Below are 24,976 nucleotides of genomic sequence, written 5' to 3' on the forward strand. Positions count from 1 at the left end.
GTTCTACTCTCCTCTGATGGTGCCAACCCGGTCATAAAACTCACTGCTGAGGGATTCTCGAATTGACTCTTCTTCACATACATACACTCATCCTTTTATCTCTACATATTCGCCATAACAAACATCTGTTCAATCAATCCTCTGCAGTAGTTTTCATCGCTGTAATAATTATCAACCATAAAGCAATTTACTTACACTGCCTTCCGGAAAATCTTCTTCGTTATATCTTCATATGGATTCTCGTTCTTCTATCCCGCTCCTAAAACTCCGTTAGAGATATTTCCTCACTGGATCTTTCCGGATCCAACCTCTGAAGGGCTTGACTCCTAGACAAAATTTCTTCTCCTTCTCGGTAGTGAAATGGTTGTACTCCTTACCGCCAAATACATTAACTCATCGTACGAGACTCGGCAAATGCGCAAGCATATTCAGTAAGAAGCTTTGACAGACAAGAAATCCATATTGCAAGCTAGCATGAGTCAATTTTCAATTATCTAATTATGGCCACAATAGTCTAGCAGCCAACAGATCTGGTTTCTAGAACTTGCGACCTGAGGATGGTGGGGATGGAGAAAAAATTGAAGCAGAAGTCAATAACAACCAAGCTCTAACTTCGAGTACGAGCAACTTTGTCAAATACCTTGAGTATATCATCTCAAAAACCTAGAACTCCCATATCAATAGTGCCCATGACCTTGAAATTTTGTGGAGCTTGATACGAGGAAATAAACGATAGTTTAATATGGAAAGAATTCAGAACAAACGCATAATAATGAAGTCAGTGAAGAGAAATTAAAATCCTGGAGATAGGTAATGCAGTCCTGATACATCAAAATTAAATTAGTACCATGAACTAATGAGGACATTTTGGGTAATGACATGAACACTAAAAAATCTGGTGTACTTCGGGTTTAGGAAGAATAAAAGTGTTGGTACGAGAAGGATACGGAAGACGTAGCACCCACGGATTACGTAGGTCCTGTATGTCTAATTGTATTCTGTCTAAAGAGCTAGCTACATATTGAAAGTAGTAAGTCTTATATAGACTTACTAAAAGAGCTAGTCTCTTTCGCGTTCGCTTAGTTCTTTATTACAGTAGTAATTGAATTGAAGTCATTCACTTCGTTCACACAAAAAGTGAGTCATGAGGCAGCATACATCAAAGAATTTGTTAAAACAGAGTAAGTAAATAATTGAAAACTCGATCCATTGTGCTGTGAGACTCTAATATTGAAGTGATTAGTGTACCTCATGATTGGTTTTTCTCGACCTCTTGATATCAAAATGTAAAGTGACAATACTGATATTGAAAGATCTCGTCTCGTTGATGAAGTGGAAAGCAACAGGAAGACTACGAAAAAGAATTAAATCCCCGCCAAGATTGTAGAAAAAATAATATACTGTATTACTTATTAATGACTAGGAGACACAGGAAAAATAGGTAAAGAATTCAAAGATATTTCAATAAATACCACACTCAGAACAAATAATCCTTTCTATCAGTGAATGTTTTTAAAAACCCTGAGTCTACTCAGCTCTCTTTTTGCATTCTACTCATAAATAAAAGAGATCTCCCCATCTCTCCAATTCATCCCCAGAAATCTCCCATCAACAAACCCAAAAACAAAAACAATCAAAAACTCCACATAAAATTCAAAATCAAACTGCACCGCCCAAGAAAACCAAACCCATCAAAATGGCACGCTGCGGTATATTTTACACCACAAACGACACAAAAGGACCAAGCTATAAGGAAAATCTATCTCTTGTATCGACATAACTACACAGCACCATTAAAACCACAACTTTGCGTACCTTTCTCGTACAGATATTCGAGAATCCTTCTGGGGAAAAGATCCCATCATGTAGATATGAATTTCCACTCTATGAAGGAATCAGTATTGTCAAGTTTACATGTACCATGGGCTGCAAAAAGCTCTTAGGAGTCATTCACAAAAGAGAGGTTGCGACAAAGATCTTTGAAGATGCTAAGAGGAGAGGGGAAATAGCAGGTCTATTGGAACAAATAGTAAAGCAAGTGATGTTTTTTGGACCTCGTTGGGTAATATCCCAGCTGGAGAGAAAGTGGTGGTGGAAATCGAATATATTGGGGAGTTGATGATGGAAGGTGGAAATATGGTAAAACTAACCATTCCGACAAAAGTTGCACCTAGATTTGGATCGTCTAGTTCCTTATCGACAAGTATTGGTACGACCACAAAGGAAGGGATGAAGATCATAGTAGATGTGTTAATGTGGGAAAACATGCGCATCGATGGACTTACCTCGCCCTCCCATCCCATCGCCATCACACTTGGGGCTCTGTCACCTGGAAGTGAAAAGAGAGAAAGTAACAAGGCTTCAGTTACGCTAGCTCAAGAAAGTGCGGCTTTGGATCAAGACTTCGTTCTCCTAATTAATGTCAAGGGCTTGGGTGACCCGAATGCTGTGCTCGAGACTCATAGTACCATTTCCAATCATCGAGCATTAATGGTTTCCTTGGTTCCGAAATTTGCTTTGCCAGCCCATAACCCAGAAATTGTTTTCGTCGTTGACAGGAGCGGAAGCATGCGTTCCAGCATGTCAATTCTTCGCTCAGCAATGTCGGTTTCTCTAAAATCTTTGCCTTCCGGAATACATTTCAACCTCTGCTCTTTCGGCAGTGGCTGTGAATTTCTATGGCCGCAGTCAAAACAATATACACACGACAATCTGGACCAGGCTCTCAAGTATGCTGGTGCATTCGCAGCCAATTTCGGTTCGACCGAAACATTAAACGCACTTACCGCCACGATCCGGAATCGACTCACGTACTTGCCACTAGAGATCATACTTCTGACGGACGGGAATATCTCGCATCAGGAAGAATGTTTCAAATACCTGAACGGGGAAGTGAAAAAGAGCCAGGGAGCGATCAGAGTATTTCCCCTAGGTATAGGAAATGGTGTTTCTCATGCATTGCTCAATGGGATTGCCCGAGCAGGAAACGGCTTTCCCCAGGCTGTACAGAGGGGTGAAAGTATGAATGAAAGTGCTATTCGAATGCTGCGCGGCGCACTTTACCCCCATATTACTGACTACACCATGGAGGTCATATACGAATCCGAAGACGATGATCTCGAGATCATTGGAAGAGTTACAGACAGTATGAAGCTCCTTCTATCGAACAATGAGGAGAAAATAGAAGAACCAAAACCCCCGATGCTTCCTACAATCTCTCTGTTCGACCCTACCTTTGAAGAACCTGGAGATACGGTCATCAAGACTGGACCTCGTCAACAGCTATCAGAATTGATTGATTGATTAAATTAACGTCTACACTGAGTCTATGACTATCTAAGACGGCTAGGAGCTTTGTAGGCTTCTAACAATAATACATGGGGGGTAGCTGGCCTTATTCGACCGTAGCTAATACAGGTTGGGGAGATTGAAAGCCTCAATCTTCTAATGTTTGAATGGGGGAAGTGAAAACTAATACTAGGGAACCAAGCCCGCCTTACAGATACTCTCGTATTCAAATAAGAGGAATAACAAATGAAATGTAATGAAATTTGACATTGGGGTGATTGACCAAATTGACCAAATTGATCAATTCAATCACAATCTTCCGATCCACCCCCTTCTTCTCCGCCTTCTTCCTCTTCTTCTTCATGCATTCTATTGAGGTGCCATGATCTGGTGGCTATTCTCGTCGCCTCGATAAATTCGAGGGTCTTGATGATTCCTGCTTTAGTGTGAAGCAGATATTTCATGGTAGGTCGGACTATGGGGTTATCCTTATTGAGGGTTTTCCTTGCCATTTTATATAAAGGACAACTGAGCAGAAGATGATCAGGAGATTCCTTTCCCCCACATCTACAATTGTCATTAGAGGAGATACCGAATCGTTTCAAATAAGATTTGAAGTATCCGTGTCCAATTTTGAGTTGGAACAGGGCACAGATTGTGCTTCTTTTGATGTTTCCTGGAACTCTGATTTTTGAGCTGATCTTCCAGGGGTAGTTTCTTGAATATGTTGACGATGGTTGATGAAAATTGTTAGTGTTAAGGATGGCTATCCAGTTCTCTGATTTCATTCTTTTTATATCCATTCCAATGGAGGCATAACTGGTTTCGTGAGATGACAGTGATAATATTATATTTGCAAATCTATGAGTCTTTTATAATATATCCAGTGAGACTACAAATATAAGTAAGAGTAACCAATTCTTACCATGCTTTCCCAGATACAAGATGTCAGTCTCAATATCCTTTGAGAAGGTTGCCCCCAGGCAAAAACAACCTTTCTACACCTATTATCCTGTTTGCTCCCTAAGCCTACCCGGTATCTCCATTGCCAGCTGCCTTGTACCCTATTGTAGACCGATACGCGCATCCGTCCTCTCGAGCCGTATAGACAGTGTCACTGTCGCTGCCATTATACGCTACGCCCCGCGGCTTGTGCACCGTTTCGCGTTACCTTGCCGGATCTCTCCTGCACAACAAGGCCGACCGTATCTTGCAAGCTTTGCTGTGTCTTAACTCCTAGCCAGGCAACTAAAAATACAACGTTTCCAGCTCACTAACCAAAGCACAGCCTGCAAAGTCCATTCCCCCAATGTATAGTTTGTAATCGATAATGCGGAGGGTTGAGAACGTATCGGATATGTGTCTCATAAGGTAGCTTCTGCCAGAGCTCATCCGCTGCCGTGATGTCTGCAGAATGCTTCGCAGAAGAGTGAATCTTGCTAAAAGCATCCCCCTCGTTCGAGAGTTCCTCTGCCGCCATAATACCGCTCTTGTACATTCGTAGAGCAAAGTGCCAAAAGCGTCCCTCCATCCCTAATCCACCCATACCTCCGTTGGCCTCAATAAGACTCTACCACAACCTTTATACATTCTCGATTACTCCCCTTAACCACCTGTAAACTTCCAATCCGGTATACCCGCAGATTGTACGCATTGTTGAGTCGTGAAAATTCTGCACGCTAGCGCCCCAGAGGTGCCCTGTCAATCACCGGCACAACGCTTTCCTTCTCAGGCTCTGCTCCCACACAGATTCGTAAAGGCAGTCCGTTTTGAAATGCTCCTTAAAGCAATTCTCAGGCTCTGCATCCCACTGCAGATTCGTAAAGGTGGTTCCGCTTCGAAATCCGTCGTTGTTTCGTTGATTGTCGGGTAGTTTTCATCTCCGTTCGACTGATAGTCCTCTGTTCCGGGCCAAATTCACGATACCTTCACTCCCAGTACCGCTCCTTTTTAAAGCACGACCTTTGCCCAGCTTCAGCCTGATTCAATCTTGGCTCTGTAAGAAAAATTACAGGTTCGTAGGATGCACCACGTACAGGTGTTGAATCATCGCATCCCAACAGCTATCAGAAATCACACCCCCAAAACTCCTACAAGCCCCGCACAATATTCCTTCTTTGTTCCCAGGAGTCAACACGGTGGTATACTTGTTGATGTCTCCGGAAACCATCCAACGAAACCCTACAGCCGTTGTTTTGAGGGGTACATCTGTACATGGTCCCGTGGAGCTATCAATTCATATCGAAAAACTCCCGGGAGAAAGCCAAACTATGCATCAGCTAGCAGTTAGAAAGGCTATGCAAGATCTTGAGGAGGGTAGGGGCTGGGTGTACGATGTAAAAAAGGATCATGGTGCTTTTTTAAAAGATCGTGATCCATCTTAGTTCGATGATATTGTTAAACGAGAGGCCGTACGATTGGGACAGCAATTTCAAGTTGCTAATCGATGGTGCTCGTTTGTAGCCTTCGTTGAGAATAACGCCGAGGATATTGAGAAACAAGAGTTTCAAGAACTTGATTTCGTCGTGATCAGCAAGAGAGAGTCTCCAAACTCTGATTCCTTTGCCACTGAAACTTCACAACAACCAAGAAGACATCCACCTAGAGTGGACTTGATGACGAGACCCGCAGATAATTTTCGATCAAGTTCTGATCGGAGTAGGTCGCTTTTTCCAGCCTCGCAAGGTTTTGAAAATAGTCGTCACAAAGCGTCGGGCCTATTCAATCCAATTGTCTCATCTCTGCTGTCTGTCGAGACTTCCAGTGGTGTAAACTCGACAACAGGTATAAACAGACTCGAGGAACTTGTCAAAGGGAATCAGGCTCCTAGTAATCTAAAGCGAAGCTTTCAAAGGTTCAGTGACGTTCCTGCTCAACAACCAAGAAGAAACCACGAAGCCATACCATCGGCAGAACTCGTGAAAAGAAACAAGCCCATTTCAGATTCCATGAACTCAGATCCGCTTGTTACTAACACCACATCGAATGTCCCTTCTGATTTCTCTTTTACAGTACGAATTGAAGAGGATTGGGCCGCCGCTACATCAAAACAGAGAGTATCGAGAATCATCGAGCTTCAAAAAATCGATGGTACCTGGACTTCTCTATCAGATCTCGAGCCCGTTCTCGGCTTCAAGGTCCCCCATGACGTCTTCAACGTTCAAAAAGATGCCACTGCCAAAAAACTGTGGATCACCTTTATTGTTCTAGGCTTTCTTGAGCATACAATGGCAAGAGGGGCAGATGTTTGGAAGCATGGTGTTGTTAAGACAAAGATGTGGTTGAATAGTGTGGGGGCTCAATGTGTACCAGAGTTTAAGCAGATGAAGAAGACAGCTATGGAGGTTGTGAAGAAAGCCAATCAAACCACTGGTGAGGAGGCTGTAACTGCGAACGAGTTGACTTGATGAGATTTTGGAGTGCCTGTTGGATACAGGAAGAAGTCCTGAGAGCTGGATAAGAAGGTAAAGCGGATGAATAACCTACACTATGTATTTTTCTCTTTCTAAGTCGTCTTCTTTGTTTCTAGTTAGCAATAGTCGATTGAACAAGTTGAGCACTGCGCTCAAATTGAATACATGTCAATCCATGCATTGCTTCATTTGATGGGTTGAATGGTAATAACATATCTTTTATCTGTATGTAATTGGCAACGATGTGTAGCGAAAAGAAATGATGCTTTGTTTTAGTGATTCTCCCACAGTAGTACGCTAATCACCATCAACCCCGCGGCTTAGTTCCGCGCTAAAAGCCTACGATCTAGCCCAACAGACCCTGGAGTCCGAACCTCAAAAATCAACATCACGGTTAAAGGAACCCAGTAATCGATCTTGCGCCAACGATACGAAATCACAATCATGGCACTTCAACAAGAAGATCTCAAAGCTCTCGAGCAGACTCGTCAGCGCCTTTTACATCTAACATCTAATATCGCATCTTTAAAGACTGGTTTCCAAAGGGGCGCACCTCTACCTGAATAGTACGTACTTCACCTTACATGTCGCATCTGCATTGGGCATTCATATTGACTAATCGATATACAGTTCCTCAGTAATGACATCTTCATCTATTCTAAGCACAAACATCCAATCAGTCATCGATCATCTGGCTGCCAATAGTGAGATTCTCTCTCGAATCGTCGCATTCCCTTCTACCAATTTCCCCGGCCGCACACAAGAAGGCCTTCTATTACAGTTACTACGCAAGAAACTAGAACCGCAAGTCGAAACATGGGTTGAAGAGGGTCGAAATTTACAAATAGATGGTGCAGGGGAAGGAGCGAATCAGGGAGATCTCGAGGAAACGTGGAAATGGGCAGCGGAATGGATTGGGCCGAGGATAAGGGAATATGCATTGAATGAAGCGGGCGATGAGTATACGGCGGAAGAGAGAGAAAGTGGAGTTGAGAATGTTAATACGGGGCTTAAGGATGAGGAAGAGAGTGATGAAGAAGATGAGGAAGGGGACGAGGATGATGAGGTTATGGGGGGAATGGATCGAAGTGCCGAAAAGAAAAAGGCGCCAGAGAAGATAATTATGAGAAAAGATGGTAGGGTGAGAAGTAAAGAAGAAATCTTGAGATTCGCTGCCAGTGGGGTTATCTGAAGATAGCACAACATATGGGAAGATATATTAAGCTGTATTGGCAAATTGCCATTACAGAGACTCAATCTTGTACCTTACAGGGTACATTTTTCACCGTCGATATAAGAGCTGAGCTTCACGATCCAAGGCTGGAATGCCTCGAGGATGGGCCTAAACTCTAATCTGGTCGGTGTAGTCACCATTCCTATTATTGGATACGAGGAATTCAATTCCTCGTATGCAGTTGGCTAGAAGTCAGGCGAAACGTGCCAGGAAGCTACAATAGAAGTAAGGGTGGGCACATACAAACAAAACTACTGATGTAGCTTTGGGTACTCTACAGAGTTAGATATCAATCTATGGTGTATTCTTCAAGCTAGTCTTTTCATCCCAAAGATGCGATGAGGCCCTCAAGATCCGAATCATTAAAGCAAGAGTGGTGTCGAGGTTAGAGAAATTAAATTCATCATTCCAACATATATTGCGCTATCTATATATCTTCCACTCCCGATAAATCCTATGTCCAATGAATAAAACCTCATCAATGCAAAAAAGCTGTTGCTTCACTCAATCCCCTCTTACAACACAATATCAATTAACATCAAGTCATCCTTCCAAAACACCACCTCAGATCCCTCCAAAGTATCTACTAAGCCCATATTAGGCTCTTTGCACTTTCCCCCTGGCTGCTCCACCACAATTAAATACCATCCAACTTTTTCTGCTCCTTCCGCTCCCCTTCCAAATCCAAATACACCCTCAAAACCCATCTTCATCTTCATCTCCATCAACCACAACTCTGTCCTCTTCCCTCTCCGTCTCCTCTTCCCTCTCCGTCTCCTCTTCCCTCTCCGTCTCCTCTTCCCTCTCCGTCTCCTCTTCCCTCTCCGTCTCCTCTTCCCTCTCCGTCTCCTCTTCCCTCTCCGTCTCCTTCTCCCTCTCCTTACCCAATAGACATTCCTCCTCCCTGCCCCTGAAAAAATAACCTGGAAGTCTTACAGCAACATCAAATCCGAGAATTAGATCGGCATGTACGGTAAGATTATGAAAGAAATAGTTAAAAAGGGAAAGATATGTAGATTTTTATATATTTTAAAATACCTAATACAAAAATAGTAAAAATGTAAGAAATTGCAAGCTATAAAGAAAGGAAAAAAAGTGAGGGGAATGATATATCCTTCTAAACCAACTTCATGCACCGACTCACCCATCTCAAATATTTCCTCCCTTCTTGCTTTCTTCCCCTCAAACCCCTAAGCTCCTCAAGCAAATAAATCTCATCACTTACCCTATAACTAACTCAAAGATAGAGTTAGGATGATTATCAAGATACTCAAGTATTCAGCTATATTTACTTTATTATAAGATCTTAGCAAGAATACATGTGCAAAGACATTCTTTTACGAATAAGAGACAGGAGATCTCCAAAGGAATTGATGGGTGGAATGAGGAATGGAGAATAAGTTGATTTGAGGTGAGGGAGAGGAAGATCTAGATTTTGTCTTGGACGTGCCAAGATTTCTACAAAGCTTAGGAGGTGTTTGAATTTCATGCAGGGACCTAGTTGAAGGGATTTCCCCTGGAATGACTTGGTAAGGGTCTTGAGAGTAATAAGGGGTCTAGCAATGACAAATACAAAAAATTGTGCAACAGTTTAAATAACAATATTTAGGATAATTAGATTAGATTAATTTATCTATTCATCCATATAATAGACAGAAAAGGACTACAACTGCAACGAGCAGGAGTCAGAACAAAACATTAAACAAAAAAATCCCCCAAACCTAAAAGACCTATCCACGTCTTCGTGTGCTAGGGCTCTTGGCTGTGTTCTTTTGCGATTGGGTGGTACTTGCAGCAGGAGATGCTGCAACAGAAACCTTCTCCTTTTGCTTTGTGTTTGAAGATTTCTTGTTCTTGTTCTTCTTGCTCTTGGTTTTGCTGGAAGAATTCCAGTAGTATACCATTTGTAGAGTTAGGATAGCGTTGAGAGCAAAACCGGCGATGAATCCATAGAGAATGAGTTTGTCGTCAACTTCTTGAAGAGTAGTGAAGATTCTAGAAAGAGAACCGGCGAGATAGTTGAATACCTAGCAATTCTAAATTAGCATATTTTTCACCTTGAATCAAACATAGTGAAATAAACTTACAGCGAAAGCACTCAACTGTCCCGTTCCTCCTTCTTGCCAGACAGTCAAAATCTGGGGCAATTTGCTTGCAACTCCCAAAACTCCAGCTCCTGCTTGCAAGTATGCTAATTGTTGCATATCCAACATATTTCCACTGAAAAGCGTAAAGGCACTTGCAGCCAATCCTGCCACGAACAGAGCAGCTGTGCTAGCTCTTCCACTATAGTTCAATACTAACACGGCAATCACTACATTCTGCACCATTATAAGAGCAGTTTCGCCATATGTGCTGAAAGGAAATTCTGATCGATAGTTATAGGCGAGTGAAATAAGGTATGCGGAGGTTTCGAGAAGGTAGGAAAGGAAGGATATCCCGGAGGAAGATTTGGAGGAGATGAGTTTGAGAAGTTGTGGGATCTTGACGATAGAGGAAGCTGCAATGATTCCTACTCCGAGTCCTTTAGAAATGCCGAGTTTGAGACATTCTGTATGGGATGGGTCGATGTCGAGCAGGAGAGTTTTGTAGCATTGTTCTCCGATGAGTGAAACTCCCAAGTCTTTGATAGGCGCAGGGAGGTTGTGAGTTAGGGGTTGAAGGACGGTACGGAGTTGATCCATTATGGAGAGCTGTGTTATTAGTATGAGAGATGGAAAAGTAGAGTAGATTGTGAAGATGTGTTGTTGTAAAGTAATTGAGATGGTAAATTTATTTTTTTGATGGAATATGCGACAAGGCTGTGAAGTGGAAATTTAGTGGGTACGATGCTGAATTGACAGCGCTAAAAAGTGACGAATGCGGAAGACCACCTTTCACGAACTCTTCAATCTTACAAATTCAACAGTCATCCATAATATAATCCAATCATCTGGGAATCAGAGAGACTTAGATCCACATGGTCAACAACGATGGAATGAAAGGTACTACTTAAGGACACAGGGTTGAAGCCCTAGGGTCGAGTCGCAATCAATCTAGTTGTTTGAGCTTTTCACGTCAGATCTAACTTACCAAGTAGTCAAGTCATCTCATCTCATGTTCGCTACCTTTGACCTTAAGGCTGGATGAATGTACCATCTCCCATTACCTAAATATCTATAGTCACATTAGGGAAACAGGACAATGAATGCTGTTTGCTACCATGGATAAACCCATCAAATAGTTGCGTGAGGTTTGAACGATTTGAGGTTTGAGGAAACTACGAAACTACAGTTCTCCTAAGAAGTTTATCGCAGAGTCAACATCATGTCTTTTGGGTCCAAAAGTACGTTCAATTACTATTACGTTATCATCCAAGAATCAGAAACTCATTTTCTAAATTTTCTGAATTTTCTGAGCTACATCCTAATGCGCATCTCCTGGTGCTCTTTTTCATACCCCCTTTCAAGGTTCACCAACATTGTCTATACAGTTTTTCCCCTTGACTCCTTGACCCCTTTACATACAGCACTTTGCAGCTTGCTCAAATACTCCTGTAGTCAGGTGTACTAAACTGGCACCAACTACCAGGAAAATAAAGAATTAAATCAAGTTTATGAAATGATGTTATGTTACCACTGTGATAGATCATCAAAGTTCACAAGCGGTAGGGGGTGAAAAGAAGTAAGGCTACTAACAATACAATGTTCTCCTCCACAGTGGTTGGATCAAGTGTCATGAAATTAATCGACGATGAAACATGTAATATAAGAATTTCTATCTTCTTCTCAGTGATTTGCCTACCACCGCTGTTTCTTTAGATTTCAACACAACTTCAGTTCGCATTCACGCAGCTGGAACTAATCAATCCGATGTCTCCAGCGTGATCCTTGATCGATTCGATTGGAAAGAGCCCATACTTCCAGGTTATGACTTCGCCTGTACCATTTTTCAAGCCTCGAGTGATGCCTAGCTTGACGGCGCCGAAGTATGGAACAACGGGTCGAGAACACAAGTCTGTCCATTGATGCCGAATATACTGCTGCATTGAAAAAGATTCAACTACTAAATCCAAATCCCTCAATGAGCGGCAGCCAATGTTGGTGTTCCGCACTCAAATACTTATCTCTTTATTGCTGGAGAAGATTACTGCAAGTGCGTAAGTGTGGTCTTGATATTAAGCCCTAAGCTTAGGAGAGCTTTCTGAAGGCTGCAATGAAACTCGGAAAAAGCAGAGGACTTAAGATCATTACTAAATCGATGACAAATTGTACTAATATGAATGTAAAACGGATGAAATATTGAGAGTGGAGAGAATCAACACAAACACCCCATCCATCGTATGATTTGTGTCTTTTCAACAGTAGCATCTCAAGCTTTTTTATTTCATCAACGCATGTGAGCAGCAATCATACTGTTATTAATATACCCGCTCACTTTTTCGAACTAGACAAAGCTACAGATAATACTTTTTGGGTGAGGGTGATTACAGAAAGAGCGATATTTCCTATTCAGACCACCCCATTTTCCCAGAAAATTAAATAGCAATCACAACCCCAACATTACCACTACAAAATCCCACATTCATACATCCAGCGACCATAACATCTTCAGCCAAATAAGCAAAAAGCAAAAACCACACCTTTAAGCTTTAAAACCCCCCTAAACCCCACAACTCCTCTTCCTATTCTATACCCCTGAACATCGTTTATTTTCTATACTAACCCATATTTTATCCACTCACTTCACTTTTCATCCTCTCTCCAATATATACTCACCCCGCCATCTCCCTCCCACATACGACCATAGACTGAAGAGAATTGGGCATCCCGTCCGCTCTGCCATACACAAGCTTCAGATCGGTAGATTAGTAGTTGGGTGGGTGACCACCAGCGAATCCCCACTGTTGTATGTTTTTTTTTGTCATTATTATTATTTTTACACCTTTTTCTAAAGTACTTGCTTGGTATACTTTTGCAAGGAAGGGGTAGGTTGAGAGACGAGCTCGAGGTAAGGCAATCTTTTTCTGGGTGGTATTGAAATAGGAGACTAGAAGAGATATTCTTTTAGTGATTGGGATTTTTGTAACTTGGTGTTGTGCAAATATTGTTATATAGGTGATGTTTTATTAAATCATTAAGTAATTATGTCCATCTTGTAAGACAGGTACAGATGAATGATAATTAGAGGATGGAAGGTTTACCCACTGATGCTTGTTACATTTAAACGACTCAGAGGATATTAATATTTTGGTACGCATTTATTCATATAGATAATCAGATGCTAGATATATAACCGCTATTATAATTATTATAAAAATCACATTTCCAACACCCTCCTCTTCTCATTCATTTATCATCATCACATAAACATCAACTACCTATCAATCGAATTCCAGCCCCTGCCTACCTATCTGCCTACTCAACTAATAATTCTAAACAGAGATACCTATTAATTACCTACTACTCGAGTATATATCCACTCAATTATCTTCCCATTCTGGGGCTCTATGATCTTAATTCTATATATAACCTTGGATAGAGATACCTATTAAATATGTTTTTAATCATTTATCTAGATTTGCTATGTAATATATAGAGCCTAGAATTAAACTGAAGTATTCTACTTCTTATATTCCAATTAATATTTAAGGTTATATAAACACTAATACACACATTTCCTCTACTCTTCTCAAAAAAAGGAAAATATCAACATGGTAAAGGTCAGCTATATAAAAGCCACTCAATAAAGGTAAAAGTCATGAATTTGAGGTGTGTAATCTAGCAGCTTTTGTATGTATCAAATGTCAACATTTCAAATATATTGTGCTACACAGACAATAAATTGCCAATGAACCTCATAATACCAACCCAATCCAAATTCGGAACCTGCTGAATAGTTAAGTAGTTTGGGATATAGTGGGAAACTATGAATGGTGATTAATTGACGGTTTAAGAATTAGTTGTATGATTCGACCTACAGGTGTAAAAGTGGTTGTTGTTGTTATCCTTCTTGTACTAGTGATGGTTGTGGTGCGTGTTCTTCTGGTTACAGTGGCTGTCAGTAACATCTATGAAAATGCATTTAATGTCTACACTCACGACTGTGTGATCAAAGTGGGAGATGAGATCAAACCCAAGTTTACTGTCGTGGTACTTGTAGGACCTGTAATATAAATTGTTGTTGTGGAATCTTCTATACTAGATGACAGGTCTGCTGACCCCGAGCTCATACTTCCGATAGTAGACGTTGAGGTGATATTTTTTGCTGATAAAATTGTAGATACTCTCTGCGTTGAGAGGATAAGAGTTCCGGGCGTGATTGTGATATACATGTCTGGAGCAAATGCCAGCACACCGGTCTAAGGATGTTAGCCATATCTATAATCATATACGCCTTTTTACATACTGAAGATACTACAGTCGACACTGAAATGACCTCGGTATTATGGACCGGCAAATACTCCGTATGAATGACCCAAACTTCAGTGACAGTCGTACACACAAGGACCCCGTCAGAAGAGAGCCCACAAATGGTAACATGTATGTCTGAAGGATTATCCGCTGCAATTGATTGCCATGGAGCAGCGTAATACGTTGTAATATTATGAACATTGTTCTTCGAAGCTGACATGCTTTTAATCTGTCTGTGGAGACGCGAGAATCCGCTCGCGGAGGCAGTGGTGGTAGCTAAAGAATAGCCATACTGTGTAGAAAAAGTGATAATCTCATCACAATCTGAGACGGTATGTCTTGTGAAGTATCCTGTCAAGACTGTTGAACATTTGGTAGTGATGAGAGTTTGAAAAGATGGTGAACATGATGTAGTACTTGCTCCTGGCAAGTTGCATGTCTCGTAAATGGGAATCACCGATGTAACATTCATTCCTTGGGAAGTGACAGTGGGTTGAATAGACTTAGTAGCAGGCCATAGTAAGGTAGAGTTGACCGAGGTCGTCTGTCCAGTAGACTCTTCTTGATAAGCTTGTGCAATGCTTTCTGGTTTGTAGTTTTCTTGATCGTCATCTCCTGTTGAACCAGCAGAGGTAAGGTAAGTACGATCTAACTTCTCGAATCTTCCTAATACTTCAATAGGTAAAATGCACAGCATCAAAGTAGAGATCAAGCTCCTTAACATGACTGTTGACGATAATTGAATGGAAAGGGCAAAGAGAAAGGAAGACTATCCAAGTCTGTATAGGAGAAAGGTAGAAATGTGAAGGATGGGTAAATAGAATCGTCAACGATTTGCATGAACCGATACATCACTCAAACACGATATTGACTGTTATTTGAATATCTGCTTGACAACAAGAAATAAACGTGGAATGTGAACGTGTTGGTTCAGGAATGTTCATGCCAGGGGCAGGCGCCCTGGCATTCTCATCATTGCTTATTCCATTTAGGAATTATTAAGTCTTATAAATAGGTTTATGACTCTGAAGACAGTGGCAAAAGACAATCAATTGCAATTTTGCCATATATGATTGTTGGCAATGGAATTGATGAAGGTTCTTACAGTGAAGAATGATCTGATGTTGGGCCGGTGGTCTTACGGGAGAAGTCGTGTGTAAAAGATCCCGGTCACCGTATTAAAATGCCGCTCATTCTATGCGAAGTATATCAACAGGCAGAAGTAGAGACAACCCACCTAATTTCAATATCAAAATATAAATACTCTACGACGATACAGACCCTCGAGTATTGTTAACTCACTCTTACACACCTTTGCTTATATCGAAGCAAGACAGTCTCATTAACCATGCCTTCCAAAAAGCCCAAACAAAGTGACGCTACACCTGAATCACCACCACCGAATTGGCCCCCTTTCAAACCACTCATGCCATCTACAAACTTAACCCTGGAAACCATTGTTCCCGGTCAAATCATCACAATACCAAACTTTTGGACTTCTACTTTATGTAAAAATTATGTCTCATTCTTGAAAACTTTACCTTTAACCACAACACCTGGTAAACCTAAAAAGGGTGATGCTTTGAGAGTCAATGATAGATATCGAGTTGATGATTGGAATTTTGCTGAACGACTTTGGAGAGAGACGGGGCTCAAGGAGCTTTTATGTGGTGAGATTGAGAGGGAATATGAGGAAGAGGGTGAAAAGATGAGTGAGGAGGAGAGAAGAGAGTTATGGTGAATTTCCCCATCGTTTGAGTGTCCATAATTTATGCACTCGTTAAGATTATATGATGCTAATAAGTAGTAAAGGGGAGGGGAGATTGTAGGTTTAAATCCCGTCATTCGAATATATAGATATTCAAAGGGACAGTTCTTTGATTGCCATTGTAAGTCAACATTCCCCCTCCAAGTCACGAGTCTCCAGTTCTCACATACTTCTCAGACGATGAATCGAATCTCATCACACTTCCAACAAGACCTACATCTACTCAAGCAAAGACAACATGGACATTATTACTATATCTCACATCACCCGCAACAGGTTGTCAAGGAGGTGAAACAGTTTTCTACCCTGAGGAACTTCCTAACAAGAAATCTCCTATTGATAAGCCTGTTGTCATAAGTCTAGAGACTGGAATGGTCTTGTTACATAAGCATGGGGATGATTGCATGTTGCATGAAGGGAGAGAAGTTACGGAGGGTGAGAAGTGGATTATAAGGACTGATGTATGTGTAAGAAGAGTAAGGCCTTTGGTGAATAAGTCAATGTTCGAAGGACTTTAAGCTATTTAGGAGGTATGGTAGGTAATAGGTGATGTCAATGGTATTTAGTATTTACCCAAGTAACAGCCATGAATTGAGAAATAAGTCAACATGTACCCAATTTGTTGAATAATTTGGTATAAAATATTTCTGCAAGTATGTTCACATTATGCACAAATACATTAATCCTTTCCTGAATCAACCAATCGGGTAATATCCTTTCCCAAATTATGTAATCCTCTCTTGTTGGACGAGAAACGACGTAAATACCTAGCTTTCCCCTCATCAACCCCTCGTTTCGACCTATACGCCAACAATTCTCACGGCATACAGGAATCCATGGCGCAAAATGATACTTCAAGACCAATTGCTCACATTAAAACCTTCTGCTAACACACAATGATCACAGTTGGACTAATCAATCAAGCTTGAATACTTGATAACGTTACTTTACCTCGAAAAGCCTCAGCATATTCTATCCAACATATTCGAGTACAATATCCTCCTCAAACATGTTTACCAAAGTACCTGTATTTCGAAACTTTCTCCGCACTACCAAGCCAGCCACAGTACCACGAAGAACCCTCATGACTCTTCCATCATTTTCACTCGAAGGAAAGACTTGTGTAGTCACCGGCGCTGGAAGAGGAATTGGAAAGGAATGTCTTACTGCCTTTGCGCTGAGTGGTGCTCGCGGAGCTTGTGTTGACCTATCTGGATCTATCGGTGAAAGATCAATCGATCACATCAAATCCAGCATTAAAACCTCGAACCTTTCCTACACTCCAGACCTTCGTCCTTATGGATGTAATGTGGCATCCGAAGAAGCAGTACAAGAAACATGGGCAAAGATCATCGAGGATTTCGGCCATGTCGATGTAGTTGTTACAGCTGCGGGTATTGTTGAGAATTTTGAGGCAGAGCGATATCCTTTTGATAAGTGGAAGAGAATGATGGATGTAAATCTTAATGGAAGTTTTTTGTTTGCCAGAGAAGCGGGGAAATATTGGATTGAGAAGAAGTCCAAGGGAAGCTTGATTTTGATATCATCGATGAGCAGCATGATTTGTGTGAAACCACAAAAGCAAGCGGCTTACAATGCTGTAGGTTTTAGTTTCTTCTACAACGACTCCGGTTATGTTACGAATATGTTGAGAAGTTCATGGGAAATTTATTGCTAACATGACGAAGTCCAAAGGGGCCGTCTCAATGCTTGGTAAGAGTTTGGCGACAGAGGTAAGAATTCCAGTATTCTATCCCTTGACGACGGGCTAGGACTTATCCGCATTCAGTGGGGACCACATGGGATTAGAGTCAACAATTTATGCCCTGGATACGTAAAAACAGACCTGATCATTGATCTCTTGGAGAAAGAAGGAAAACATATCGAAGAGAATTGGGTCAAAGATATCCCAATGGGTCGACTTTCTCATCCAAGTGAGCTTCAAGGAACACTAGTGTATATGGCGAGTGATGCATCAAGCTATTTAAATGGCTGCGATCTGGTGAGTCCAAACCAAGCTTGTTCATATATGTTAAAGTACTTACTGATTTTAAGGTCGTCGACGGTGGATATACCTGCTATTAAGGTCATCAGTGGACTGGACCTTTCACACTAGGCTAGCTTTAGTTCAGTTCAATAATCTACTAATATTTAATCAAATTGTTACACTTCTCTTCATCGAGAAGTTCATTGTGAATATGAATATGAATATGAATATCAATCTTATTTCATTCTCTTTGATTTTGATTTTGATTCGTTTATATACATAATCATAAGATTTCTCATAAAATAAACTTAAAAATAAAAAATGAGGTTCCTTTGATACCTACCTAGTGTTAGTGATAATATTAATGTCAATAAAGGAGGATATTAAAGAGGGGATGAAACTCAAGATATTCTATTCGAACAAAAAAAAGTGACTGTTTGGTTGTACTGCGAATACTCACTCTTACCACACCCCAGGATGAAATGCTATTTTTCGTGGTAGATAATTGTGTATTTATATACATGACAATACAATAAATATAGCTGTGCATCTAAGTTCTCATTATATTATATGTGTGTACTGTCGATAAACAGGATATTAACAGAAAAGAAATATAAACCCGGAAGTGTCATTCCATTTAAGAAAGTACGTATTAATATATTCATACAATACACACTCAACCTCACTCCTCAACCCCTCAAACCCCCACCCTAAACCCTCATCCTCAATCCAAAGTCTCATACCTTTCCTTAGCCTTTTCTTTTGTTCTCCCTACAAACGCCTTATAATCACCCTTTGTCTGCCTCTCCGCTTCCACCATCGCATCACCTAGCTTCCCACCTTCAGCTCCTAAACCTACACCTTGAGTATATAGCTCAGTGGCAATGGCTTCCGTTCTTCCTGTACCTTGAGCACCGAGGCCTTCTCCGGCATTCCAACCCATCTTTCCCAATAGTGCTGCACCCTTAGATTGTGCTGGTACTACAGGCCCATTATCCTCTTCTTTCTGAGAAGGGGAACTGGTAGATGAAGTCTTCGATTTATTGTGTTGCGCAGCAGGTTGCTTTGGTTGATTGAAAGCTTGACGACGTTCCTTAGCTCGATCTCTATAAGCGGAGTTTTCGGCTGAATTTAAATCACTTGCAGATTTCTTGAGCTTGGCTAAAGCTTTTGAAACCAGTTCTTCATTCTTCGTATTGTCGCGATGAAGTTGACTGATTCTTTCGTGCTTTTTGACTTCTGCTTCCGTCTTAAATTGACGGGAACATAAGATACAGCATTTTCGATCCATATCTGCGTATGATTGAGCAGGTGGAGCATCGGCAATAGGTTCTGATGTAGATTTTGCAATTGCAGCAGTAGACTCAGGCTCATTGTCTTCAAAATCCTTGGCGGGCAGACCATGGATCTCGTTATGCCTATTGGTCCAAAATTGGAGATGGGGAGCAACAACCTTCTTAGTATTCACAGCCGAATCTTTTTCGATCTTCCTTTTCTTAGACCGAAAATCTCCATCCTTGCCACCAACAAGTCCTTCATTTGCTGCTGCATTAGCTAATTTAGCTCGCTCATTATTCGCCTTCTTCACTGGTGCTTCTGGGATTACAGTAGACAACTCGCTAGCATAAGCTGTAGTATCCCAGTACATCAAATTAACCGCAGAGTTCGACAATGGACTGAATGTAAATCTCGCGGATTCTTCGTTCAGTACGTCAAGAACAGGCACAAATACGCCTGCGTGGATGTACGAAACCATCACAGGTTTCGAAGATATGGTAAACTTGTCTGTAGCGTTGTACTTGGCCAAAGCATTTTGAGCATCCTCTACTGAAGCAAACTCAGCAAACCCATATCTCCAACTATCATTCGTCTTACGATCTCGAATCAGCAACACGCGACGGAGGGAACCTTCTTTGGCGCCAAGTGAGGCATCAGCAGAAGTAGAAGATATTTTTGTCTTCTTAGCTGTATGTACATCCGCTGATGTGCTTGCTTTGGTCTTGTAAAGTTTGCTTACTCCCTTGGCAAGAAGTTCCTCTGTCACACCAGGTTCGAGACCTCTAAGCAAGAGAAATTGAGAGGCTGTTTCGTCGGGCGAGGCATCACTATCTCCGGTGGTAGCGAATCCTGAGTAACTAGATACATTTCCTTGAGTCATAACAACACCATGGGCAGTTGGTCCTAAGATAATTAGCGATATAGAATCTTCTTGTGACTGAAATGCGTACTAGTTCTAGGACCATTGCATTTGAAACACATCATTCTGTAAGAATAATTCAATGTGTAACACTGGATTCTATTAGCTTCAAACATTTGGAATAGCGTAAAGACAACGCACAACGTCACATTTCCAATCATCCTCATGCTTGCTTGGTCGTTCTTGATCATTCTTCTCGCGGCTGTAAGCGATCCTGACTTTGGCTGGTTCTGATGCCTGCGAAGGACCGTAGAATGAAACGAATGGGTGATGTTCTTCGAGGAATCGTTTTGCTTCTGGTAGGGTATAGAATTGCGCAAATGCAAACCCTCGAGATACACCTAAGAACCAAATCGTTAGTGATGCATTACACTAAAGTAAAGGTTTGCATGCCTACCAGTCTTTTTATCCTTGATCAATCTAATCTCCTCCACACCCTCAACTCTAAGACTATTTTGAAGTTCTTTTGATATCTATAAATCAAAACAACGGCCAACAAGGCCAATCGCTATGCTTAGCCAGAATTCCAAAAAAATTCACATTACACTTAGGCTAGAAGTGGAATCTCAGGTTCGGTGTAGATTTGTAGGAATGGGGCGGCCAACGTCTTCCTGTGTCATATCTAGAGGCAATCCCTCAAAGATGATTGTTCGATTTGGTGGTGCGCCATGGTGAGGCGAACGACTGCGACTTCTCCCATGGACTGGAGACCTATATCCTTCGCGATCGCGGTCCGTATAACGACCTCTCTTGTCTCTGCGCGGAGAGCTTGATCTTTCCCTATCATAACCACGTTCATGTCTATTATCATACTGATTGCGATCGAGTCGATATGGGCGTTCTGGGTATTCTGAGTCGTATGGTCTGCCAGAAGCATGTCCTCGTGGAGGACTCCTTGAGTTATCTTGAGACATTGATGATCAGCACATATACTTGGCAATCTGCATATCTAAACTATCGATTACCCTTCCGCGAATTATAGGAATCATATCCAGGCGCTCCATGGTGTCGATACTCGCTCGAATATTCTTGGTCATCATACATGTCGGCGTCAGGGCCGGGTCTATAAGGCCTGGAACTCATGATGGTGAAAAAGTCATAAGACGAGGTATCACAAGTATAATCTTTTAAATGGGCCACAAATATTTGGGATGGAAAAGTGAGGATTTATTGGAGATTGGTGAGTGTCGTTTGTGAATTGTGAATGTATCAAAGAATGTTTGTTAAATTAAGCCTGGTCGTTTTGGAAGGTCAGCTTTAAGCCACATTAAGAATAAGGCTGACCCCCCACTAACCTAGGTTACTATATAGTTATACGCCACAATAGACAAGGCTACCCCACAACTCCCATCAGGTAATTCGTCATAGAGCTGAAGTTCCCATGATGATCCTGCAATCACATCAGAAAGATCTTACCTAGTAGACATCTCCAAAAATTTAAAATTATGGCTAGTTCTAAAGAGCTTATTGAAGAAAATTGCTATGTAGCATTAACTCATGAACATCTTGACGCCAAAGTAATGATGGACAAAGTCCGCAGTCCCAAAGCCGGAGCCATTGTTCTCTTCGCAGGTAACAAAACCATGCGAAACTAATCTACAAGTATTGGATATTGAACTGAAGAACTCGTAGGAACAACCCGAGACAATTTCGGAGGAAAGCCCGTAAAAGAGCTTCAGTATACATCATACGAACCACGTGCTTTACAGAGCATGCTCAGTATCTGCAAGACGATTCTCCACAAACACTCTTTGACTTCTATTGCTATGATTCATCGCTTGGGAGTGGTACCTATTGGAGAAGAGAGCATTTTGATTACGGTATCGTCGCCTCATCGCCAGGCGGCTTGGAGGGCTGGTGAGGAAGCTCTGGAGGAATGTAAGGAGAAAGTTGAGGTGTGGAAGAAAGAAGAATTTGGTGGTGAGGAGGGTGGTATTTGGAGGGCAAATCGTGATGGTGCTGTTGGTGAGCGGGTGGATGAAGACGAGGAGAAGAAGAAGCCGGATATGGGACCTCATGGTCCCATATTACGACCAAGTCGACCGGGAGAGCGTGGACATGGACCGGTGGTAAGAAACCATCAACTTGGTTCGTGAGACGGGTTCAGTGACGAGTTCGCTGTATTGATAAGTTCTGCACGAAGTTACGGTGTACCCTCAGTCATTATATGATGAAGGTATTTTTGATTGACGGGAAAGCTTGGTAGTGAACCACAAAAAGTAACACTATCAGGTCCGAGATATTCTGGTCTCATATTTGGCTTTGATGCAATTGACTTTTGAAGTGATTCCACATGAGGTTATACCATTAAGTTGGATGAGATAGAGGCTTTCTGATCAAAATGTCGAGGATTTAGCTAGGGGCAGATAGTTTGTAAATTGTTGCTACGATGCTCAATACATTGCACTATTTAGAATGTGAAGCGATTTATGTTTATGTATTATATATATACGCTCATCCATTTACTCCCAACGAGCTAAACATAATACAATCTTCCCGATCATTAACTTCATTCTTCCATTTTATTTTAGACCATCACAAATGTCTTTGCCCTCTTACTTTCCCTCTACCTCCATTTCTGTAACAACACCCTCCTCCGCCAATGCCTTCAAATCATCCTCTCCCATCTCCCCATCCCAACCATTAGCTACCAAATACGCTCTAAATTTCTCGTCTCTAACACTCAAATCCTCACCAGTAATATCTTCCACAAAGAAATACGTAACGAGGATTCCAGCCACGCCACAAATAGCCGCAATAATAAAGGTCCACTGCTTTCCCAAATGTGTTTGAATCGGAGTAAAAGCCTGCGTACCCACTGCTGCACCAACTTTGCCCAGCGCGGCGGAAAGTCCATAGCAAGTTCCTCGTACAGAGGTGGCGTAGGTTTCGGATGAGATTAGTCCCAGCATGTCTCCAGGCCCTAGATTTCCGGAACTTTGCATCAAGCCGTAGAAAACTACAAAGAGAGGGACGATTTTGGTGATTTTATGGTAGGATAGCCCGATGATGAGACCAAACATCAGGTATCCAAAGAATCCTATCATCATTGTATTTTTTCGACCAATGCGATCACAAAGTAATGCACCGATGATGACACCAGGTAGCGCGATGGTTCCAAGTAACAGATTCCATTCCCCAGTTTTGAGAACGACAGTGCTAGGATTCGAAGGAACTACAGAGGCGATGATTGTGCCTGAAAAGACACCATTGGGGAAGGTTACGAAATCGTAGAGGAACCAGGCGCCACAAGTTCCAATGAGAGATTTCCAGTAGTAACGTAACACAAGTTTGTATGGAACGTCTTTTTTAATAGCTCCGCGGCGATAAAGTGTACTGTTGAGCATTTTTATTCTGAAGTAGAAGACTGATAAGGGGAGTACACAACCCAGACCAAAGCATACCCGCCATACTGTGTTATAGTGCTTATAATCACATGCTGCGAGTACGATAAGGAAGATTGACACAGCTAGTGGGCCACCAAAGGACAGCGGAAGGTTGGTGACGAGAATGAAGATTGGACCGCGATTTTTGGGGGCATGCTCATTTGCAGCCTCGGAGGCGGATGTAGATGATGCTGGGTATTCACCTGGAGGCAATGATTAGTTGAGGGCTGATAGTACGGGGTTCCAAAAAACTTACCACCTACACCGAATCCTATAATTCCTCGTGCAACAGTCATCATCCAGAACATGCTAGACATGGGAGTTAGCTGATTAAAATGCTGCGCTGGATAGTGTTTCCAATTGTGCAGAATACAGTTTGACAATAAGAAAGTTTTGATCCCTGAGCCCTTTCACACGTTGATTCTACTTCAAATGTGCTTTATCTGATATATGATCCATTTGAACGCTGGGGCTTTCGAACGAAGACCGTAATCCGCGCAATTAAGGTTTCTAACGTTGAGAAATGCATCTTACCCATTAATTGTAACCCCCTTGGAAGCTGTAGCTAAGGCACCACCAAAAACAATCATCAAAGTGGTAGCAATGATGGCGAACTTTCTCCCAAAGTAATCGCATGTAAGCCCAATAGTCACTTGACCAAAAATCTCTCCAACCAGAAGAGCGTTCGACACACGGGTACTCGTTGCTGCTGTATACTCCTTCGGATACTGTTTCTTGAGGATGACATTCGCCATGGTCATGATATTGTTGAAGTAGCCATCGGACACTAAGGCAGCTCCGGAAGCAAACTAGAATAATGTCACCAGGTTAGAGGATGTTGGACTCAAGCAGTGCCAGCGAAAGGTAGGCCGAAACTGATATTTCACTTCCTGTGTTGAATTGGGACTTTGAAACATAGGTTTGAAGTACTAACAATTGTGAATTTATCGGAAAGAGACTGCTTTGATTTTGAGACTATTTCCTCGGAGGGTGGTATAGCTGGCGCATTTGGAGATGCGGCGATCTCGACATTCGTTCCCTTTTCTGTCATGTTTCGATATATAAATGGTTGTAAATGTACCAGAAGGGTGAGGTCCTTCCAAATGAATAGAACTCCCAAACAGATTGATTCCTTGAAATAAATTTATAATTGCAGGTTACACAATCTATGATATATGTTCACGGTTTGTCGTGTGACCTGCCGTGTTATCTCGGGGGAAAATGAACTTGCATGCATGTACTGCAGTACTGGATAGGAAGTAGGAAAGCTAACTTAGACTTACATATATACATACCTAGCATATATATATC

General features: G+C 41.7%; 14 protein-coding genes across 14 annotated transcripts; 7 read left to right on the plus strand and 7 right to left on the minus strand.

Moving 5' to 3' along the window:
* Positions 1–2,265: 2,265 nt before the first annotated feature.
* Positions 2,266–3,303, plus strand: SS1G_09300 (hypothetical protein; the record flags this gene model as incomplete). The annotated part of the gene is made up of 1 exon (XM_001589529.1): positions 2,266–3,303. The coding sequence occupies one exon, from the start codon at positions 2,266–2,268 to the stop codon at positions 3,301–3,303; it is 1,038 nt and encodes a 345-aa protein (XP_001589579.1).
* A 290-nt stretch (positions 3,304–3,593) lies between these two features.
* On the minus strand, positions 3,594–3,800 carry SS1G_09301 (hypothetical protein; the record flags this gene model as incomplete). The annotated part of the gene is made up of 1 exon (XM_001589530.1): positions 3,594–3,800. The coding sequence occupies one exon, from the start codon at positions 3,798–3,800 to the stop codon at positions 3,594–3,596; it is 207 nt and encodes a 68-aa protein (XP_001589580.1).
* A 761-nt stretch (positions 3,801–4,561) lies between these two features.
* SS1G_09302 (hypothetical protein) lies at positions 4,562–4,834 on the minus strand (the record flags this gene model as incomplete). The annotated part of the gene is made up of 1 exon (XM_001589531.1): positions 4,562–4,834. The coding sequence occupies one exon, from the start codon at positions 4,832–4,834 to the stop codon at positions 4,562–4,564; it is 273 nt and encodes a 90-aa protein (XP_001589581.1).
* A 607-nt stretch (positions 4,835–5,441) lies between these two features.
* Positions 5,442–6,695, plus strand: SS1G_09303 (hypothetical protein; the record flags this gene model as incomplete). Its single annotated transcript, XM_001589532.1, has 2 exons — positions 5,442–5,604; positions 5,752–6,695. The coding sequence occupies 2 exons, from the start codon at positions 5,442–5,444 to the stop codon at positions 6,693–6,695; spliced, it is 1,107 nt and encodes a 368-aa protein (XP_001589582.1).
* A 450-nt stretch (positions 6,696–7,145) lies between these two features.
* Positions 7,146–7,893, plus strand: SS1G_09304 (hypothetical protein; the record flags this gene model as incomplete). The annotated part of the gene is made up of 2 exons (XM_001589533.1): positions 7,146–7,267; positions 7,332–7,893. The coding sequence occupies 2 exons, from the start codon at positions 7,146–7,148 to the stop codon at positions 7,891–7,893; spliced, it is 684 nt and encodes a 227-aa protein (XP_001589583.1).
* Positions 7,894–8,631: 738 nt separating this feature from the next.
* Positions 8,632–9,083, minus strand: SS1G_09305 (predicted protein; the record flags this gene model as incomplete). Its single annotated transcript, XM_001589534.1, has 2 exons — positions 8,632–8,858; positions 9,080–9,083. The coding sequence occupies 2 exons, from the start codon at positions 9,081–9,083 to the stop codon at positions 8,632–8,634; spliced, it is 231 nt and encodes a 76-aa protein (XP_001589584.1).
* Positions 9,084–9,665: 582 nt separating this feature from the next.
* Positions 9,666–10,619, minus strand: SS1G_09306 (hypothetical protein; the record flags this gene model as incomplete). The annotated part of the gene is made up of 3 exons (XM_001589535.1): positions 9,666–9,962; positions 10,023–10,209; positions 10,240–10,619. The coding sequence occupies 3 exons, from the start codon at positions 10,617–10,619 to the stop codon at positions 9,666–9,668; spliced, it is 864 nt and encodes a 287-aa protein (XP_001589585.1).
* A 622-nt stretch (positions 10,620–11,241) lies between these two features.
* On the plus strand, positions 11,242–12,077 carry SS1G_09307 (predicted protein; the record flags this gene model as incomplete). The annotated part of the gene is made up of 4 exons (XM_001589536.1): positions 11,242–11,260; positions 11,562–11,598; positions 11,707–11,855; positions 11,971–12,077. 4 exons carry the CDS (start codon positions 11,242–11,244, stop codon positions 12,075–12,077), a joined length of 312 nt encoding a protein of 103 aa, XP_001589586.1.
* Positions 12,078–13,917: 1,840 nt separating this feature from the next.
* Positions 13,918–15,051, minus strand: SS1G_09308 (predicted protein; the record flags this gene model as incomplete). Its single annotated transcript, XM_001589537.1, has 3 exons — positions 13,918–13,958; positions 14,149–14,275; positions 14,323–15,051. 3 exons carry the CDS (start codon positions 15,049–15,051, stop codon positions 13,918–13,920), a joined length of 897 nt encoding a protein of 298 aa, XP_001589587.1.
* Positions 15,052–15,675: 624 nt separating this feature from the next.
* SS1G_09309 (hypothetical protein) lies at positions 15,676–16,613 on the plus strand (the record flags this gene model as incomplete). The annotated part of the gene is made up of 3 exons (XM_001589538.1): positions 15,676–16,064; positions 16,140–16,216; positions 16,273–16,613. The coding sequence occupies 3 exons, from the start codon at positions 15,676–15,678 to the stop codon at positions 16,611–16,613; spliced, it is 807 nt and encodes a 268-aa protein (XP_001589588.1).
* Positions 16,614–17,104: 491 nt separating this feature from the next.
* On the plus strand, positions 17,105–18,180 carry SS1G_09310 (hypothetical protein; the record flags this gene model as incomplete). Its single annotated transcript, XM_001589539.1, has 3 exons — positions 17,105–17,695; positions 17,784–17,828; positions 18,151–18,180. The coding sequence occupies 3 exons, from the start codon at positions 17,105–17,107 to the stop codon at positions 18,178–18,180; spliced, it is 666 nt and encodes a 221-aa protein (XP_001589589.1).
* A 626-nt stretch (positions 18,181–18,806) lies between these two features.
* On the minus strand, positions 18,807–21,193 carry SS1G_09311 (hypothetical protein; the record flags this gene model as incomplete). Its single annotated transcript, XM_001589540.1, has 5 exons — positions 18,807–20,263; positions 20,311–20,371; positions 20,421–20,620; positions 20,677–20,752; positions 20,885–21,193. The coding sequence occupies 5 exons, from the start codon at positions 21,191–21,193 to the stop codon at positions 18,807–18,809; spliced, it is 2,103 nt and encodes a 700-aa protein (XP_001589590.1).
* Positions 21,194–21,724: 531 nt separating this feature from the next.
* Positions 21,725–22,375, plus strand: SS1G_09312 (hypothetical protein; the record flags this gene model as incomplete). The annotated part of the gene is made up of 2 exons (XM_001589541.1): positions 21,725–21,851; positions 21,912–22,375. The coding sequence occupies 2 exons, from the start codon at positions 21,725–21,727 to the stop codon at positions 22,373–22,375; spliced, it is 591 nt and encodes a 196-aa protein (XP_001589591.1).
* A 459-nt stretch (positions 22,376–22,834) lies between these two features.
* On the minus strand, positions 22,835–24,716 carry SS1G_09313 (hypothetical protein; the record flags this gene model as incomplete). Its single annotated transcript, XM_001589542.1, has 4 exons — positions 22,835–23,868; positions 23,922–23,974; positions 24,200–24,474; positions 24,600–24,716. The coding sequence occupies 4 exons, from the start codon at positions 24,714–24,716 to the stop codon at positions 22,835–22,837; spliced, it is 1,479 nt and encodes a 492-aa protein (XP_001589592.1).
* Positions 24,717–24,976: the final 260 nt, after the last annotated feature.

This window comes from Sclerotinia sclerotiorum, genomic scaffold (assembly GCF_000146945.2).
Source record: "Sclerotinia sclerotiorum 1980 UF-70 scaffold_13 genomic scaffold, whole genome shotgun sequence".
NCBI lineage: Eukaryota > Fungi > Ascomycota > Leotiomycetes > Helotiales > Sclerotiniaceae > Sclerotinia > Sclerotinia sclerotiorum.